The sequence below is a fragment of the Buteo buteo genome, chromosome Z, assembly GCF_964188355.1.
Source record: "Buteo buteo chromosome Z, bButBut1.hap1.1, whole genome shotgun sequence".
NCBI classification, from domain to species: Eukaryota; Metazoa; Chordata; class Aves; order Accipitriformes; family Accipitridae; genus Buteo; species Buteo buteo.
Genome location: NC_134204.1, coordinates 38,232,444 through 38,253,332, shown reverse-complemented (window position 1 = coordinate 38,253,332; position 20,889 = coordinate 38,232,444). Strand labels below are relative to the sequence as shown.

At 38.1% G+C, this 20,889-nt stretch overlaps 1 protein-coding gene across 7 annotated transcripts in view; it reads right to left on the bottom strand.

Moving 5' to 3' along the window:
* DENND4C (DENN domain containing 4C) overlaps positions 1-20,889 on the bottom strand; it is a 79,052-nt gene that overhangs the window by 11,504 nt on the left and 46,659 nt on the right. For 3 of the 7 annotated variants that reach the window (XR_012649019.1, XM_075020764.1, XM_075020768.1), the window contains 15 exons: positions 20,455-20,600; positions 19,221-19,256; positions 18,851-18,981; positions 17,892-18,024; positions 17,219-17,425; positions 16,409-16,537; positions 14,803-14,947; positions 14,324-14,470; positions 11,951-12,076; positions 11,006-11,146; positions 8,729-9,880; positions 7,015-7,191; positions 5,262-5,371; positions 2,231-2,406; positions 994-1,176 (listed from right to left, as the gene is read on the bottom strand). Coding sequence is in view for 5 of the 7 variants with exons in the window: in XM_075020764.1 (XP_074876865.1) it covers positions 994-1,176; positions 2,231-2,406; positions 5,262-5,371; positions 7,015-7,191; positions 8,729-9,880; positions 11,006-11,146; positions 11,951-12,076; positions 14,324-14,470; positions 14,803-14,947; positions 16,409-16,537; positions 17,219-17,425; positions 17,892-18,024; positions 18,851-18,981; positions 19,221-19,256; positions 20,455-20,600 (3,139 nt within the window). In the remaining 2 variants the exon portion in view is untranslated. The remainder of the gene's footprint in view (positions 1-993; positions 1,177-2,230; positions 2,407-5,261; positions 5,372-7,014; positions 7,192-8,728; positions 9,881-11,005; positions 11,147-11,950; positions 12,077-14,323; positions 14,471-14,802; positions 14,948-16,408; positions 16,538-17,218; positions 17,426-17,891; positions 18,025-18,850; positions 18,982-19,220; positions 19,257-20,454; positions 20,601-20,889) is intronic. The other 4 variants (XR_012649020.1, XM_075020766.1, XM_075020765.1 and 1 more) reach the window with 3 other exon arrangements.

Here is a 20,889-nt window from a genome sequence, read left to right as displayed (position 1 = left end):
TTTTGTGCCCCTTATAACTGAAACAATGGATAAAAACAATTCAACTACAATACACAAGAAAAAACACCTAGTGAAACAGAAAGTGTCTGCTTCCAAATAATCTGCTAAGAGAGAGATTAATTTAGGGGTGACTTTCCCTCCCAACTTTGACTTTAGTTAAAAATATATAACATCAAGGTTAAGAGATTAATACAAGCAATACCACCTCACATTTTTTAAGACTAACTACTATCACATTGATTTAAGTTTTAAAACTCTGACACAGGCATTAGCTCATTAGCTCACAGGCATTGATACTCAAGAATTCCAAACGGAATAAGGATTTAAAAAAAAAAAACACTTTTTACATCAAATTGTAAACAAATCCCAGAAAAAAAGTCACAATTCATAGCAGCACTATTTCAGTTCTTCTCTCTTCCAACATGACACCTTCTCCTTAATGCTTCTTTTTCTCAAACTGTTTCAAAAGTGGTATTGTTAGATTATCTGAGTTTCAGGTTTACATCAGTATTATTGGTCATAGAATGGATGCTTGGTACAAGCGTTGAGTGCTCTGAGAGCTTTCTTTCAAAAAAAAGTGTTCCAGCAAATTGACTTATTTTTCCCCACAATGTAGTGTCCTTCTTGTTAAATTCTAAACACATGGAAAGGAGAAGTAATTCTTAAATTTCTGTGTGTCATTAAAAGGTGAGTGTGTTCTAACAATACAGAGTAGAATTTTTACCAATTGCTCAATAGCCAATGGACCTGAAGATTTATTTCTATAATTTTATCCCTAAAACTCACTCATTTAGTGGAACCAGCTTACTTCAAATTGATAAAAGCACACTTAAAACATGCAAAAAGAATGAGAGGAAACAGGTGATCGTCAAGTTACAATTGTGCTTCTCCACCATATTTGGTACATGAGCCAACCTTCACTTTAGAAGTGGGGGAGAAGTACAGTAAGTGTTGATACATTTCTGACAGAACTAACAACCCTGTTTTACCTACCTCTGCTCAGCTGCAGAGCTAGTTTCTTCAGCTATGGTGTGGCTGGACTGCGCGTGATCTGAAAAACTGATCAAGTCAGCAACAGCTGGGCTGGATGACAGTTTCTGCTCCAGGGGATCCATGGTTAATGGAAGGGTACCACTCTGTAAACTATCTCCTGAGGTACTTTGCTTCAGGAAAAAGCTAAGTTACAACATGAATGAGAGGGGAGAGAAATATAAAGGTTAAGATGTAAGAATAAAATAATTAAAAAGTTATTTTCTACATTTACTTTCAAAAAGTAGCAAAAATGAGGAAACACAAAATTAAAACCTTTGACAACAGCCACAAACTTCATCCTACTCTCTCCACTGTAACTTATATAGGCAGAGTAAATGAACATATACAGAGATTTGATCTGCAAAATAAGAAATTCTATGCTGGACATAAGTCATTACAAGTGACCTTAGTTTGTCATGGTTCCCAGTCAGCAACAATACAGCAATAGCTGACACATCCCTGAAACTGCTTGTTATTGTAATGGGACATTACAGACTAGAAGACCATACACCATTATAGAGACAAGATAACAGGAATGTGTCTTGCTTTGCTAAGCTTTTTAAAGTACACACTCTACAGATGTTCAGTTTCAGCATTAGAGAACACTAATGGAAGCTCTGTTTCACAGCAATAACCACTACAGTGAGAATCCATTTTAAATTACCTTAAAATAAGTTCCAGCCTTCACAGTGCAATTAAGAGGTAAAAATAGTAAGCCGTAAAAATACTCAGCAGAGAAGCTTAAACTGGAGAACTACTGGAGAAAGAATAAGCTGGAGCATCTGTAACTACAAGCTGTTAGTAGATTTAATTTGGGAGAAATTCTTTGCTGACAGATTTCAAAACTGCTTCATATGCTTTTAGAAAGTTCATGATCCATTAGCTTTGTTTCTGAAGCTAAACAAAATGAAAACAGACTTATACCTTCTGTACAGTTATGCTTGCAAAGAAAATATGAAAAGAGTAAGTGGTAAAAAGGCAACCAGTTCTTTGCTTTTTGGCTGTTTTACAATGAAAGTCAATAGTTTACATGACTTAAAATTTCCTTCAGTACAATCACGACTGTCAAACAGGCAGTGGCATTCTTGCAAACATCTAGACAAAAATACTGGGAGATATAACTAAGATCCTTCCATGAAAAGATATAACCATGTACAAATGCAGAGGCAGAAGGAGAGTATCTACAAAACCCACTAACCTTGCAGAGCCACGTAGGTCTTTAAATTCAACATTAAGTAAAGGTAGGAAGGTACTTTTACAGAAAGGACAGGTGGTGTTCAAGTTTGAATCATCTGCTGTCCATCCAGCCATAATTTCTTCATCATAAACCAAAGCATCACAAGCTCTACATTGAGAGCAGCTTGACATCAATACCTAGAACAGCAAAGAATGAGTATTACCAGTCTTGTTTCAGGGTTCTTCTATAATTGGCTTTATAGGCTTAGTATGCACAGGAGTTTAACAGGTATCAGAATGCCAGGTGGGAGGCATGAGTTCATCAGTATACCCAGAGTTATCTTGTCCACATAACATTTACCTATGAAATGCAAATACTAATAATGTATTTTTCTTAGGTATTTTGAGACCTGGAAGAAGCAGTACCCTGAAATGCTACTAATTTAGCATTTGCAATTGCTTGCTCCTATGAAGCCTTCAGCATATACCAATTGTTTTGAATTTTATAAATAAGTGCATGTCTGCTTCTTCAAAAAAGAAAAAAAAACCAAAAACCAAACCAACCAAACACAAAAGCAACTATTATAGTGGTGTGGTGGGTTGACCTTGGCTGGATACCAGATGCCCACCAAGCTGCTCTATCACTCCCTCTCCTTAGCTGGACAGGGGGAGAAAAATATGACGAAAGGCATGTTTGTCAAGATAAAGGAGATCACTCAGCAATTACTGTCAAGGGCAGAATAGACTCGACTAGGGGAAATTAACTTAATTTATTGCCAATAAAAAGTCAAAGTAGGGTAATGAGAAATAAAAACTAAATCTTAAAACACCTTCCCCCCAGTGTCTCCCTTCTTCCTGGGCTCAACTTCACTCCCAACTTTTCTACATCATCACCCCCAAGTGGTGCAGGGAGATGGGAGTGGTTGCAGTCAGTTCATCACACATTGTCTCTGCCATTCCTTCCTCCTCACTCTCTTTCCCTGCTCCAGCGTGGGGTTCAACCCACGGGAGAGAGTCCTCCATGAACTTCTCAAATGTGAGTCCTTCCCACAGGCCGCAGCTCTTCACAAACTGCTCCAGAGTGGGTCCTTTCCATGGGGTGCAGTCCTTCAGGAACAGACTGCTCCAGCGTGGGTCCCCCTCAGGGTCACAAGTCCTGCCAGAAAACCTGCTCCAGCATGGGCTCCTCTCCACAGGGTCACAGCTTCCTTTGGGAGCATCCACTTGCTCCAGCATGGGTCCTCCACAGGCTGCAGGTGTATATCTGCTCCATTGCGGACCTCCACGGGCTGCATGGGGACAGCCTGCCTCACCATGGTCTTCCCCATGGGCTGCAGGGGAATCTCTGCTCTGGCACCTGGAGAGCACCTCCTCTCCCTCCTCTTCACCAACCTTTGGGGTCTGCAGGCCTGTTTCTTTCACATGTTCTCATTCCTCTCTCTGGCTGCTGTTGTGCAGCTTTTTTTTTTCTCCTTTGTAAATATGTTATCACAGAGGTGCTACCGCTGTCACTGATGGGCTCCGCCTTGGTCAGCAATGAGTCTGTCTTGGAGCCAGCTGGCATTGGCTCTGTTGGACATGGGGGAAGCTTCTAGCAGCTTCTCACAGAAGCCAGCCCTGCAACCCCCACTGCTACCAAAAGCTTTCCATTCAAACTCAATACAAATGGAAAACCCAGAAAGTTGGTTTTTACCTAGTGACAGTCTTATCACTAAACTAAACTGAGAACTGGAGAAAAGATGGTAAAAGATAATCCTGTACCAGCTGAAGAATGGTCTATAATCCTTACTTCTTACACTTCCTCTTTCTTCATTGGTTCACTCTCACAGGAAACAAAACCAAAAAACCACCACCAAACACAGCATATAATATATTTTAGATCTAACGTATTTTAGATATATGCCCAACGGCAACATTTTTCTTTTATTATGCTATGCCCCTTATATAATGGAGTGCAGAAGTTTGACAAGCATAGATCTCCAGAAAATCAAATGTAAAAGAAAATTACATGGGACCTAGCAAAATAACACTACAGCTGAAAGAAAAGCAACCAAGGCAAATGCAGTGACCATTGCCTACGTATCTGAAGTCTGAAAGGATCTACAAGTGATAACTGAAACAGAGAGGCATACTAAATCATTATTGTTCTGGGTTTGGGTGGGATAGAGTTAGTTTTCTTCATAGCAGTCTTTATGGTGGTGTGTTTTAGAATGGTGACCAACTCCATGTTGGTAACACACCAATGTTCTAACTATTCCTGAACATGCCTTACACACATGATCATGGCCTTTTCTCTCTCATTCTGTCCTCAACACAGCAAGGAGGCTGGGGGTGCACAAGAGTTTGGGAGGGGACACAGCCAGGACAGCTGACCTCAGCTGACCAAAGAGATACTATATAATGTCACGCTCAGCAATAAAACTAGGTGTGTAGGGAGGAGTTTTTTGCAAGGTAGCTGTTGCTTGGCGTGTCATGGTGCTGACTGATTGCCTTTGCATCACTTGTTTTTTGTTGTCCCCCCTCCTGTTTTGTTTTTTTTCCCCCCAATTCACTTAAACTGTCTTCATCTTGACCTTCAAGCTTTTTTCTCACTTCTGCCCTTCTGATTCTCTCCCCCATCCTGATGAGGGGGGAGTAAGCAAGTGCCTGCGTGAAGGCTTGGGTGAAGGCTTAGCTGCTGGCTGTGGTCAACCCACCACAATTACTTAGTGACAACACATAATTTTCATAAAGGGGGGAAAAAAAAAAAGCTTGAAAGGAAAAAAAAAACCCAACTTGTTTCCTCTCTAATTTCTGTCCCACTTCAAGTTTTGACTCTTCCCTCAATTGTCTCTTCTCTCTATATATGAGAGATGCATTAAAGAATTTAACACACTTGGTTTTTTTTAAGCTACTGTCACACCCTGGGCTAAAAGTATCAAGCATCTTTGCAGTAGAAACATGAAAAAAAATTGTTTTGAAAAATCCAACCACAATCCAACTAAAGAGGTAATTAAATGCATACAGTAATATTGAATAATTGTATCTTTCATCTGTGAGTTTATTAATCTTACCTCCATCGCATAGTTCTGGAAAATGCTGGATAAACTAGTATTATGTGAAGAGCTGTGCTCTGACTTCTCAGAATCTAGAACTTTCATACTTCTTGGGAATGAAACTTCACCTGTACAGAAAAAGTTGTTTGGGTCTTGTATTCAAGGACAGAGCAATTCATCCATTCCCAAAGAAAGTAATTTCTGTTCGACGAAGACAAGAATTGTACCAGGACATCGCTAAAGATATGTGTAGCTCTGTAACTTCACTGATATTATAATTAAAATATAGATAAATAGCATTTTTGTGATTACCATTTCAAAGTTATTTTTGTCTAGCCCAATATATCACAGACTGGTAAAAGAAAAAAAGCATCAGTGAATAAAATCTGAAGATACAAAGAAAGAATAAAGAAAGGCAAAGCACAGTAAGATTGCCAATATATATATATTCTAAAAAGTTGTTCAAGATTTCTTGAATGATACATCCATATGTAAATAGCAAACAGAAGGATAGTACCAGGTGAGACACATGAGACCAAATATGCCATTACAGTGCTTAAGTTTTCCCTGGCTAATACTGGAGTAAAACAAATCATCTTTCTTTGGTAAGGCTGGGTTTTAGGGTTATAAGCTTTGCCCAGAAGAAGGGGAAAGGACTTCGAATGTATTTTCCAGAAGGAAATGGTTAGAATCAGTTTTAGGAAGCAAAACTATCAGCGTTACTTCCTCTGACAAGCCCAGTCAAACTTCCCTATGCAAAAAATCACTACCACCGTGCCCTCAACATAAAGAAGACTCCTCTGCTTCTTCAGCTAAAGTTTATGTTTGTGAACAAATTTTACCTATCCTGTTGATGGCTGCCACTCTTTATAGTTAGTTCTTATAACCCTCCTAACTGGAACTAGGAGGTATCTCATCAAGATTTTGCTAGACAGGGCCAGCTTATGTTCAGTCTGCAAGGTAGCTCTTCTTCTCTTGATGCAGATGGCTTTATGATATTTGCATCATTAAAGTACTGCAAAGAGAGCTAAACCAAACCTCCAGCTGGATCAGCAACACATCTTTTTTTCAAAATAAGAATCAAATCTAACTGAATCAAATCTGAACTCAAAATGATTAGATTTACTTCATCTAGTTTTAGAACTGGGGTGAGGGGAGAAGGACAATTTAGCAATAGGCATATATTCATCAATTATTTACCTCCACAGCTTCAAATCAAGTATGCATCCAATACCTCCTATTCCACAGTAAAGCTGATGCATTTTTTTTGTGTGTTGCTTTGGGTTTTTTGTGGGTTTGGGGCTGGGGGGTTGGTTTCATTTGTTTGTTTTCAGTTTGGTCCCCCCCCCCGCCAAAAGATCTGCCTCTGTTAGTTATGCAACTATTTGCAGTTTTTGAACACCACTCTGCTTTTCTGTACTAATATTTCAAGAACTTTCAGGGTATTATGACTTTACATGAATGAGCAGGTGTTCCTGGCTATAACTAGTTAGGAACCTTCCTATCACGTACACAGAGGAAGTATTTTTACAATTAAATCCCTGTATTTTGTATCAACTTTTTATATATTCAACAGAGAGGAGAATTACCTATTTGTTACTGCAAAAGAAGAGTATAGAATACAAGTACAAATTTGCTTGTACTTATCTTAAGGGCTTGAAGTAATTTCAGATTACCACAGCTTCCACTGTTGTGAATTATTTCACACATAGTTGTTTGGTTTTTATATTATAAACAAGTTATGAGGGGGAAACAAACAAAAAAATCTCACCTGCACTGTAATGTTGTCTTCCTGCATCTCCACTGCTACTGCTACTGCCTAAACTAGTAGTGCTTTGTGCAAGCTCATTTGTAATTAGCCCCGGGACACCAGTTCTTGATGACAGATTATCTCCTAAAATATTATCTTCAAAACCAGCAGGGAAGTTAAAGTCAGCTCGATTGTTTTCTTCCTTTAATACAAGAAGAAAAAAATTAGTATGTTTGAGTACTCCCAGATTCATTACTTGACCTCCATCTTTATCCTAATAAATAAATAGTAGCAGATTAAGATGAAATCCTGTTGTAAAAATTTATTAGATAACCCCCAAAAGAGCAGCTATTAGACAAGCCTGGAGGATAGGGGAAAAATGAAAGGCTTTAGCAGTGAAAATACTTAGCTGAGGATCATACTGAGTGACAAAGCAACAGGGATGTAAACTTCTTCACTACAGGAGAAAGAGGAAAAATGATGCAAGTAATTGTGATCTGGCAGTCATTACACAAAATGAAGGAATTATGAGAAAAAAGGACCAAGTTGAAGTCATATTTTCAGAATTGAAGACAGGAATGAAACATACCAGCTGAAATAATGTAGCAATAACACAATCACTAAGACACAGGATGTGACAAAGTATCATTATTAGGATATTAAAAAAGGGAAGTTGCAGAAATTAAAGAGGAGAGAATGAAAAGATCCTTGAAGGAAATGAAAATAAGTCCCATTAAGGAGATTATGATGTGCCATTAAACAAAAATCTACAGAATAGATCAGTATACTAGAAAGGCACACAGGAAAACCTAGGTCACAGCAAAAAAACTCAGGAAAGAAAGCAAATCAGTGAGTTTTCACTGTCATAGGCAAAATCTGGTTTAAAAAAAAAAAACAAACCCTTTTTTTTTTTATTTAATAGGAAGGACCCTATTAGTAACATCAGTTAAATTTGTTTCATGTAGAAATAAAGCCAGACAGCTATCTTCCCCTTTCCCACCTTTTATGGAGGTTGGGGAAAGGAGGGATAATTTGAAAAAGGAAACAAGAAGCTATCTTAACAGCCTGAAGAGAGGAGACAAAAGATCCTTAAAGCCAAACACCAGATCAAGGGGTTAACTGGATCAAGCAGAGGCCTTTCTAAGAGAGAAAACTATGTGGAGGCACAATAAAAAGACATATATAGAAAGGGGGAAGTTATAATACTCATCCCTCCATCTCCTCGTTCATTCATGCCATTATACTCTGAAATGTTTTACTCTGAAAAAGACTTTGTTAATCAAGTGTGCTCACACTAGAACCATAACATTTAGTTTCCAAACTCCTGATGAGTGAATTTACTAGATCTAAGGCTGTCCTTTACTAATTTCAACTTTAATCCTCACCAACCCAACTTCTTAGGTTTGTGATTTGTTTTTACAACCTTTTCTTAATTTTTTTAAAATAGGACAGGCAGTATGATATCATTTAAGATGACATAATTTTGTTTAGTAGAGTTTCTTGGTGCAGTTTCTTTAAACATAAATAAATAGATAAATAAATAAATGGGAGGGAATGTTGAGAACACAAAGTCAAAGTTTAAATTTACTGCACCAAGACCATTTAAATTTGCTTCTGTCTGAAAAGTGGCTTTTAATGACAGAGGAAAACTCCACCACACATAAAATACAATCTTCTGAACACAGAAGTTACCCCTCTAAGTTTGTCTCCCAAAATTTTTCGTATTGAAAAACACTTGCCTCATCATCTGAATAACTATATGCTGAAGTTACAACTCCCCACATCTTACTGGCCACATTGGCAGCCTGCTTCATGCCTGATTTCAGAACATCCATTTTTGGTCCAGACAGTATATTGTCTAACTTCAGATTGGATAAAGTTGTTACAACAGATCCTAATGAGCCATGTGGAGAAGAACGACCCAGTCCCGTCAAAGATGAAGACCGCTCCTTTTGAACTCGTGGATGGGTTTGTTGCTTTGGTCGTCCAGTGAATGTTTTGGATCTGGAGACAGATGGACTTCTCCGATTTTCGTAAGACTTGGGGGATGGCAGGACGGGATCCAAAGGCAGGCTTGACCTCCTTTCTTGGGAGTGACCAAGTGTACCAGAGGCTTCTGTTTCCCTCTCTGGCTTGTGCAGTTCCATGCTGGGAAACTTACTACCCAATGGGTTCTTCAGATTCATATAGCTCTCTATTTCATCTGCCAAATTACGTGCTGCAACTGGTGACACCAACTTTTCCTCAGGTTCTGGATGCCTTGGTTGCATGCTGTCAGTAGCCAGCAAAGATAAAGGATCCAAGCCTACTTCAACATCTTCCCTTTCAATAGGCTTAACCACTCCATAAAAGCTATTCCTTTTAGTAGTTGCATCTTTGGATTCTGGTTTCCATTTTTTTGACTCAGCTGACTGTTCAAGGTTCATGTCTTCCACGGTGGTCATGTTTTCATCTCTTCCATTCTCAAGATGTTCCTGCCCTTCCCCAGGTTCTTCCAGCACCGGTGAAGACCTATGCTCCAATTCCCAATCACTCTCAGTCACACAACTCCAAGTGCCACTTACGCCAGAAACCTGCTGGTCAACAATACTTTCAAAGCTGTGGGATTTATTCAAATGACAGGGTGAAGTTTTGGACCCAGATAAAGCTGCTGTTAGAATCTTGGCATCTGCTCCCATCATTATTGCTATTTCTTTAGAATGCAAGTCCAAGCTGCCTTTTTTCAGCAGCATTCCTGCTCTGCTTTCACTGCTGAAACTGCAGCTTCTCTCTGAAAACAGTTTCTGCCTCTTCTGTCCTTTTTCACTTGTTTTCTTAGGAGAAACATCACCAAAGACTACATCTTCAACTGAATCCTGAGTTATGAACAGTGGGCTGGAACCTGCTTCTAAAAGAGAAAAGGCATTAATATGGTACCCATAGACACCAAAAATGTTTATTTCCGGAAATCATGTGAAATCTCCTTATCTCGTCAGTGAGAAGACTGGGAGCACCACAATCTCAAGTTATCCATTAAGAATTACACTAGTATTAACAAGTTATTTTACTGGCTGCAAAGGTATCCTGCAGATCAAAAGGTATCTACTATCTACTCTTTTACTCCTTGAAGTCAAAGCCTTTTATGGCTTCTACCTCCTTTCCCTGTGCTAATACTAGGAGAGAGTAGGTACTACATCCATGAACTAAAGGAAAGTAGAATTATAAGTAAAGATTGCTCTATTTTTTTTTCCAGAGCTATATTCACAGATCTATACATCAAACTCCGTAATTCTTTCTGGTTCTGAAAAAAACCTACCATGTGTGCCTGAACAACACAGAAGCATTACTTTGTTTATGACACAGTCATATTTAGAGAAAGCTGATTAAATTTAGCATGTGGAAGATATAAACTAATCTTACAAATATTCCCATTCCTTGGGGGAATTGGGAATATTTATTGCCTAGAAAGCTTTGTTAGCGAGGCAAAAACCTCCATAAGTATGAGAATTCTACTATATTAGGATCCCAACAGAGGACAGCCAAGGACAGGCACAAAGGCAGAAAAACCAGTAAGCCCCAAGATTTGGCTTTTATATATCCATAAGTCTTCCTCAAGCTCCAGATATGTAAACAAATTTTGTATGGCACAAAGACAACATGCATTGTTCCCAGGTTATACATTGGCAATGTAAGCCACAGGAATAGAGACTTGTCCAAGGTCAGCAGGGTTTAGGTGACAAAATCAAGACTAGAGACCCTAATTTTCTTGAGTTTCTAATACATTACTGAAAGAGTCTCAGTGCGGGAAAGGGAAAATCTTCATTTCAATCTAATCAACACTGACTGTCAACCTTAGAATCCACAGGTTGCTTCTAAGCCATCTTCAAAGGATAATGGTAGAAAGCAAATGTGTGAGATTATTTGCACCTCAAATAGAAGTTTTGTTTCTTTTCAAAGCATGAAAAAGATTGCAAAACACTACAGCACAATAAGATCAGGACTTCAGCAAGCTCTGCTTCACCCAATGACTCACCACCACTGCTTTTCCTTCCACTGCTATCAAAAATGCCAGATGGAACTTTAACAATGCTGTTACCCCAAGAAGGTGGGTCTGTTGGACTATGTGTTTCTATATTCAGCTGTTGCTTTTCATCAGATTTCTCAGTACAAACCTCTACAAGAAAAAGAATGAGAACTTGAGTTAATTTAATTAAATAATTTCATTTACACTGTTATGGAAAATATAAACTCAAATACTGTTCCCTTAGGTAATTACAACCTAAAGGATCAGTCCTTACTAGGTACTGAGCATTTCCTGGAAATAATATCTAGACAGATGACAGTAGACAGTATTATGCAGAGCACTTAGCCGTTCACAAGTTTAGAGCATATGCCAACTTCTTCCCTTGCTATTTTTTCAACTAACAAAAGTAAAGCAGGAACAGCAGTTCTAAGATTTTCATGCAGGGCTATTTGTCTAATGACAGTTTTAGAAGTCCTAACTCCCATTAAGGATCTAGTAACACAGACATGAAACAGATTCAGTAGTGAGAAGGACAAAATACAGAGAAACTAAGGGCAAAATCTGGACAGAATACAGGAGATGACCACATTTTCTACAGCTGGGAAGAGTTTGTAGGAAAAAGTAGTGCCTTTTATTAGGTCAACTGGTACAGCTAAAAAAATGGCCACGTTTTCAAATAAACAAATTAGAGGAATGGAATACAAAATACTGTGTGCCACAGCACTTGTCCAATTTTTCCATCTATATTAATTAGTCTAATAAAGGGCTATTTCTACCCATACATATTCCACTGCTATTATCTAGGGCACAGAAGTAGTCCACCAGATTTCACACACTCATATTTTGACCTTGGCAACATTATGAGTTCAATACATCAAGTTATTTGTAGTAGTCTAATGCATGAAGCAGATTTATTACAAAAAGCCTTCATCGATGTAAACACGCATACTTAACCTCCTATTAGGTCTTCAGCTTTAGAAGAAATATCTTTCTCTACTTGTGTTTCAGTTGCATGAAGACTATCTCCATCATCTCTTAAAAGTTCATCCTTTGACCCGTAGCCCTGGTCTGACTGACCACCTGTTCAAAGGAATATAAACACATGCCTCAGATTTGGTTTTCTTTCCTAAATTAATTTTTCAATAAGAAAATAAAAGAACTGAAATTAATTTGTTTCACATTTTGTTTGTGAAGTTTATAGTAAGATCAAAAAAATGCCTAATCTGTGCACAGATCTACTTGGTGAGACAATTAGGCTGTACAATCCAAATTTACTTTTCTAATTATTATATTAAATACAAATTATTCCCCAAGGAACACTACAGTGATTAACTACTTTTAACGCAATCTATCTCCTTTCATTCCTTTCCCTTCTCGTTAGCATGAAATGTTTCATTGCTGGGCAAGTTAAATTCTCAAATGCATCTACAAAAGAAATTTAGACAAGTGCAACAGTAACTGAGCAAGCTTCTAACAATGAACACATCCCTGAAAAGAACTGTACCGTAAACTGTGCTACATCTTCGTGCTATAGTGCATAGTATAAAATTTAATAGAAAAAAAAGTAAAAATCTGGACATTTTTAAAGAGTCTTGTTCCTCCACGATACCAGTTAAACTTGACAGCTGTAACTCATTCTTAAAAAAAAACAAAAAACAAACCCAAACCAAAACCCAAACTAAACAGTTTATAGTAGTCCAAAAAGTCTGCTATAGGAAACAATCCAGAAAGACACTCTTTTCTTTGTTATTTTTACCTGAAGTGCTGCTGCATATGCAAAAGTACAAAAATACTATATGGGACACATCACACAGTGACATGTTAAACAGGATTATTTATATGCCTCAGAGTACCTGTTAGAATACATGACAGTATTTAAAAAGATCAAAGTGTAAGTAAGTTACTGAGTGTGAAAGGTTTTAGGAAGCTCCATAAAACTTGAGTGACAGACATAATTTATCTACAATGTCATATACATATGACTGCTGTTTATTTTACCAGCAAAGAGGAAACATGTAAAAAAGGTTTAAATTTAGAAGTTTGAGCAGCCATCAATTATTACATTTGCCTACTATATGAAAAACCTTTTATACAGAAAAGTAAGTTCTGACATTCTTCAGTCCTTATTTTCTCCCTATCATCATTTCAACAATGTTAGTATCCCTGCTTTGCACAGAAGTGAAAACACCCTATCAATAAACGGGTGAATTACCTGCAGAAGTAACATTCAAGGGTAGAAATAATGCACACGTGCATCCAAGGCTTCACACCATATAAGTCTGCACCCCACACCATGATAGCCAAGGACAAATGCGGCACCCAAGAGACAGCAAAGAGCAAAAAGCAGAGCAACAAAGAGCAGAGAGAAGGGAAGTTCAGTAATCTAGGCAGGCATATCAGATGAAGCAAAGGAATCAGACTCAAAGTTCTCTTTACAGAAGGCCTCAAGACATTAAAAACATGAAGAGTGTGCAAGAACCATCTGTACATTAAGTTTTAAAGTACACACAGAAATGAAGTTTAGTTGAGACTGTGCAAAGGTAGGATGTAATCAGTACTATAGCAGATATGAAGAGCCATGAATTTTGTCTTGCCATCTCAAGTGATTAACTTCTGTGCACTCTTTTTACTCCAGTTTGTCTGGAAGAGTGCACACCGAGTTTAAAGCAGAGTTTTTCTCCAGCTTTTCATCTGTCTTTCCATTCCCAGCATGTCTCATAAAGGCTACAACAAGGTTCTGATAATGTCTATATTTATTTCCAAGTGTAGAAACTACTATGAAGAAGCTTCAATAGGGCCTTTAAAAGCATAGTTTACTATAACCAAACATAACATATTAATTCCAGGAATGCTGATTAGGCCTTTCCGGATTACCATCAAGGAGCAACATTCTAAAGTGTTAACTTCTAATCATCTCAGCAACTTTCACTCCTTTCCTTTAATGCAGAGAAAGGTTTTACTCACAGTCATTTCTATAAAAAATTACAATATGCAAAAATTGAACAAACTCATATGTCAGAGCTGTCATACCTTTCTGAAGATTAGCACAAAAAGCAAGGTTCATGAGACCACAGCAAGACATTTATTTTAACATAACAGTACTTCTGCTACGGTTCACTCTAAACTAAAGAAGTAGCATGATCGGCGGTGAAGGAGTAATATTCAACAACAGTGTATTTCTTTGTCTTTATGTAGTTTAACTCCATGCTTCATTCTCTACAGCCTCAAGAGGGGAAGGTGGTGGTTGTGAAGGAGAAATCAACAGGAGACTAGAAAATTTAGCCTTTTGGGGGACTGTTAGTAGTGAAACCCAGCAGAATCTAGTACCTGTGCTAGAGTGATTATCAATGGAATCAAGCCTGACTAAGTCACTGACGAAGACAGTGTGCTCCCCACTGTTAGCATCATTAGAACTATCCACGCTACCATGGCTCACCATGTCCCCATCACTTCCACCCGTGGTACTCCGCAGAGCTAAAGACATGAACAAGAGCTGGTTAGTAAGAGAGGATTTAACTTTTCAGGTTTTTAATCAAATGTAATATCTTCAGACAACAGTAAATACTTTTGCTTGCACATATAAAATAAGGATACGAAATTCTAGCAAGAGAATTCAGACAATTAATTCTTCAGCGTGCGAAAGACATTCTAAGACTGTTTCAAGCATCAAGTTGGCAATTATCAATTTTTATACACTTAAGGAAAGATTTTCCACTTGTAAAAGCCACAATGTTAGCTGCAATCCCTCAGAAAGCATGTCATGCTCTTCTTCAGCAGAAATAAATCCATTTCAACTAACTTATTACCTGATATCACAGGTACTTGTAGGCTCTGCGTCGATTTCTTTAAGCACTGCCTAAATTGTGCTGTGCCACGAACTACATTTCGTACCTTTGTCCACAGGAATATGCCACTGCGGTTACTGCTAGGCCAAGGAGACTCTAATACTGCCTACAGAAAGAGATATTGCAATAATAAAAACAGTAAGAAAGTTACACAAAGAAACACAGAACAGTGAGGAGCTTTTGCTTCCATACTCAAAAAAAGGCATTTCCTGTCAACCATGGGAAGAAGGACAAATATTTGAGTTTTTATGAGCTGTTCCCTTTTATCCCACAGTTCTGGATACAATAGCTGAGTAACAACAAACACTGGATCAAGATTTCTTTAAGTAAACAAGGTGGGTTTTATTCTTATTTATATACTTCAGTAGCAACAAAAGACCATAGTAGCACCTCTTTTCCTATTACATTACATAGTTTACTTTACTAAGAAGTTTCATCAACATAATACAGGAACTTGGAAGCAAGGAAAAGAGGGGGCGGCTATTTCAACTAGCCTAATTCCAGTCTTCACCCATCCGAAGAATCCTGCTACCTTAAAGGATACACCTAGGAACAGACAGTTTTGACATGGAAGCACTAGAATCATAGAATAATAGAATCATTTAGGTTGGAAAAGACCTTCAAGATCATCGAGTCCAACCATTAACCATGCCCACTAAACCATGTCCTGAAGTACTCTGTCCACTCGCTTTTTTAATATCTCCAGGGATGGTGACTCAACCACTTCCCTAGGCAGCCCATTCCAATGTTTGACAACCACCTCAGTAAAAAAATTTTTCCTAAAACCTAACCTAAATCTCCCTTGCCTCAACTTGAGGCCATTTCCTCTTGTCCCATCTCCAGCCACCTGACAGAAGAGACCAGCACCCACCTCACTACAGCCTCCTTTCAGGCAGTTGTAGAGAGCAATAAGGTCTCCCCTCAGCCTCCTCTTCTCTAGACTAAACAACCCCAGTTCCCTCAGCCGCTCCTCATAAGACTTGTACTCCAGGCCCCTCACCAACTTGGTTGCCCTCCTCTGAACACGCTGCAGCACCAAAATGTCTTTCCTGTAGTGAGGGGCCCAAAACTGAACACAGCACTTGAGGTGCGGCCTCACCAGTGCCGAGTACAGGGGAACAATCACCTCCCTGCTCCTGCTGGCCACACTGTTTCTCATACAAGCCAGGATGCTGTTGGCCTTCTTGGCCACCTGGGCACACTGCTGGCTCATATTCAGCCAGCTGTCAAGCAGCACACCCAGGTCTTTCTCTGCCAGGCAGCTTTCCAGCCACTCTTCCCCACTAGACAGGTTCCAAAACCTGGAAACGGAAACACTATAAATGTGTATTTCAACAGAATTTTTGGTTAGCCAAACAGCACAGGAACGTACACTTAACAGTGTACAACCATACAGCGTAGATCCAGTGAACCATAAGCATGTCCAAAATGATTGCTTGCCCAACAGAATCAGCAAATCCAAGTGAAGAGCTGGAAGAAACAATCTTCAAAACATGCTACAGGACAACAGGAGTGACAACAGCAAGACAGACATTGGTCCAGTATCCCTTGTCAACACTTCTCTTACCTTATTGTAATAACCATAGGTGATGGCATTTGGCTGTATTCCAGCATTTTTCATTTCAAAGAGGACTCGCACGGCCTGAACAGGCTGACCCCACAGTCCACAGAGCTGCATTACAACTCTGTAGCAGACCTGACAAGATACAGAAATGCATAAATGGACTGATGACAAGGATTTTGAAACAGCTTCAGCTCTTCCCCGATTTTCAACTTTTACACATGTAAAAGGGAGGCCATGTAAGAGCAGCTATTCAGCTCCTAACACTCAACAGCCAGAAGAGGGAGCAAAAATTAAACAGGAAATCACACGAGCTGAAATAACATCAGCAGTCACATTGTTGAGAACGCTGAATTTTTTTCCACTTGGCTCTTCTGTTTGCGAAATAAACAAGGGAAGGAAACGCCCACACAAAAAGCAGGATAACTTGCTGCTGTGTGCCTGTGGATACTACTGGAAGAATGGCATGCTGCACACAAACCCATTATTCCTTCTGTTCAGTAACTGCAAAGCACTAATTCAAAGTGCATTTGAAAAATAGGGATATTCAAGAACTTCCTGCTTGAAGAAGTCTGGGAGAAGTCTAGCAACACTAAGTTGTAGTACTTGACCCAGCTGACACTACACTGGTGACAAAAAAGGAAATTAATTTCCAGTTGCCCTAGCTAAGCAGACTTCTTTAAGATCATGTCAAGGTGGCTTCAAAACAGGTGAAACTGTAAGTATGCTTAACCTGGTGGTGGCGGTGAAACACACTATATTTGGACCTTGTCTTCTATTCCATGTTCATGGTAATGTTTTTTTATTCTCACTTGCCTCATCTAGTGGTTCCACATCAGTTTTCCTCATTTTAATTAGAACATCGTATGCCTGTTGCAGTGCTTTGACCTTGGGATGTGCAACTCTGATGTAGGCTGGCAGACAAATAAACCATAGGCTGTAACTATGACTGAAGAGACACTTAGCCCATTGTGGGGGGCTTACATAATACTTCTTGGCTAATTTATGAGCTGTTTTTATCTCCTGTAAGGGTGAAACAAAACAAAAAAGCAGAAAAAAGATGTAACATCCTGAATCTAGAAGCCATTACTAACTCAGATACAGGCTTCTTAAAAGTAAGCATTTAATAATAACAGACAACATTCAGCTGAAGCTCCCTTCTTACCACTCTCTTATTAAGGCTCTCTGCAAGCAAAAACTAGCATCACAATTAATCCTCTTGTTTTTTCTCCCCCATTCAAGTATTAATTTTAATTTCCTTTTGTTCTATATTACACTCTAAAGCTTAAAAATGGGTTTGCCAGTAAACTGTAATCTCAGGTGCTAATTTATTTGTTGCCTACTTTCTTTTGCAAGTGTTGATCTCAGTAGTTACAAAGACTGAACCTCTAACAACATTAACTTACAGAATAAATAGATAGTGGCAATTTTACCAAAAAACTTCATATCTTTCAGTGTTCACATAGTGATTATGTAAGACTCATCTGACCTGTTTTGTCCTCTTTGCCATGAGTGCTGGACTATTTGAAATGCTGCTTCCAGCTGGGTGTCTGCTGAAGGAGAGCTTAAGCTCCTGTGGCCTGTCAAAGAGCTTGAAATCTAGTCGTGGGAAGTTTTTATAGCTATATAGATGATTAAAAAAAACAGAAAATAAAAGATTTCACATACCTGCTCATAGCAGGAAAGCCATACAAAGACAACTTGCGTGCAAGGAACTGACAAACAGGAGAATAAAGAACCAGGGGGGAAAAAAAATTAAAAAAAAGGAAAGAAGATAGCGAGATCCTTTTAGTCCTATTCACACAGGTATCACAAGAAGATGCCTTGGACATTAAATCTCCATAGACAATGGAAACAAGAACCAGACTGCCATCCATGTCATGAAGGTCAGGGAAGCACAGATGATAATTAACAAGGACAACAGTTGGAAACAGAACCTTTGTGACCTCCAAGAGAGACAGGAAGAAAAAAGTCATACCCAGAGTGTCTGAAACTCCACTCTTCCTGCACAGGGTTGAAAAACACTGAATGAAAGAAGTCTGAAAAGTGGAGTGGGTATTTTGTTCTTTTGGTTCATCAGCTGCAGATCAATAGTACTGGGCAGATCCATTACCCACCCCCTGTCATTCCCACTATGAAACAAAATACACATAAGTGGCTCAAACAGGAAGAAAGAAACTGAATACATGAAGAAAAAAGTATTACTATAAAGTTGGCAAGAAGTTACTGAAAAATTGAAACCAAAATCCTCAAGCCCTCAAACATACACACACAAAAACCACTGACTTCTAGAGCTTCAGAAACTTACCAGAATCCAGGCAGTTCATATCTTTATAAAGATTCTTCTGAACATTATATTAAGGCAAGTCTTGCACCAAGATGGAACATCTGCCCTGCTTAACATCATAAGCATTCTAGTTTCATTACATGTGGCTGTTTAACTTGTACCTGTATTTTGGCACTCGCTCCTGTCCGTCATCAGCGGGAGGTTCTGGTGGCATTATGAACACTGTGTGTTCACTTTTTTGTGACTCATCAAGCTCAATCAACCGTGCATCTTCAACAGAATCTACATCAACCTGAAAACAGAGTTTTTACTCTAAGTACAGAGTTTGGCTTTGGGATAAAATGTCCTTTTTAACATTAATTATTTTAGTATATGTAAAAATATACTTACTATGTACTGCATTTGATTATATATATAATATATAAAATAAATTAACTTTGTTCTAATTACTCAAATATCAGGCCCACAGACTTGTCTTTCCATTTTTATTTCAGGATCAGATATCCCTAAACATTTTGATGGACAATGTACCTTTTCTCCTTTTTCTGTTCCTTTATCTGGAAAAAGCTGGGAAAAGAGAAAAAAAAAATTAGTTCCTTCTCAACTAAAAAAAAATTCCTAAATAATTCTATTAAAGCTGTGTCATTTACTGTAATATTTAATAGCAAACACTAAATTTTCATACTACTGTAGAAGCAATTAATCTTTTCTTCAAATACTTCCTTTGCTGAAAGTAAGAAAATGCAGTAATCGGCATGCTTTCAACCTGTTGACATTAGCTACTAAATACAAAATCCTAAATCTATCAAAGGAAAGTGCTTTCATTTAGTTTAATTGAAAGAAATTGCTGTTTTGCACATATTTTCTGCAAAATTCTGACAATTTAAGTATGCAACACATTAATAACCTGCAATAATATCAAATTAACAATATTAAACAAAGAATACTCTAGATGCATACTGTAGATGCATACCCCCCATCCTCAGCAGAAGGAAAAATAATGGCAAAAAAACTTTTAAACACTTATTTTGTGGTCTGTTTACAAGTGTTAATTTGATTGGAATCAATACTGAATCAAAGACTCAATCTATAAGAACTTGGTATGAAAATGAAGGTTCTGTCCAGAACAAATCATATATATACACCTCAAAAAACCCCCATATAATTCTTTAGCTCCTAGTTTTTATACTGTGAACTTGGCATTTTACAGATGAAGCTATAAGCTCAATAACCCATCTAGACTAGAACCATGCTGAAGAGACTTTGCTTCAAAAAACAAGAAGGGGTTACAGCAATCTTTCTCATATAAAATACATGCAATGAAAGGGGATCTTATCTACATAAATGAGATCTGACCACAAGTGGAGCACTAGGCATGTTTTTGTGTTTTAAGTTTAAATTGTGTGAAAAAGAGCAACAATGCCGATGAGCACTGGTAGGTAATTCCACATTAGAGGGATGGTGATTAACATTTAAAGGGAAGACATGGATGGCATTGTGCTAAAGTGTCAGCTACTGTTATTTCTCACATTATCTTATAGCTTGACATCCTACAAGGCTTTAATAAAAGTTTCCTCCATCAACACAGACAATGATGACCATGCAAGAAGATGAAGGAAGAAAATGACTCAGAAATAACCACCAAGAATGCCAAACCCTCAAAACACTTGCTGCAGAGAGTACCTACCTTTAAACTAAAAACCAGGACAATAACACAAAATGAACAGAAGCATATAATATAATAGTACTGCTACATATTTTTCACCTTTTCTATGCAGTCATCAAAAAATGCCAAGCCAGTATCCTTGTCACTCACAAAACTGCACTCTTCAATAAAGCGGCTGAATATCTGCGTTTTGGTGAGATGTGTGTAGAACTTTGTATAGGCACGGTCTCTGCTTTTTAAAAATCCTGGTTATAAAAAGGAACACACAACTAAATACCAGTTATGATTTCCATAAGAAGTTAACACATGAAGTGTCAAAATATTTAAAGTGCTATTACATAAAGTATTGGCTTCATCAATGAAAAAACAACTATTTATCACTACTTGCATTTGGAAGATTAAAATGACAGCTTTTTTTAAAATAATTATTTTTCACCATAGTTAACAATGCTTGGCAAGCAATCATCCCTATGTAATCCACTCACTGTGTTTGTTGACTTTTTGTGCAAGAAAAAGATGATGACCTCATATAAA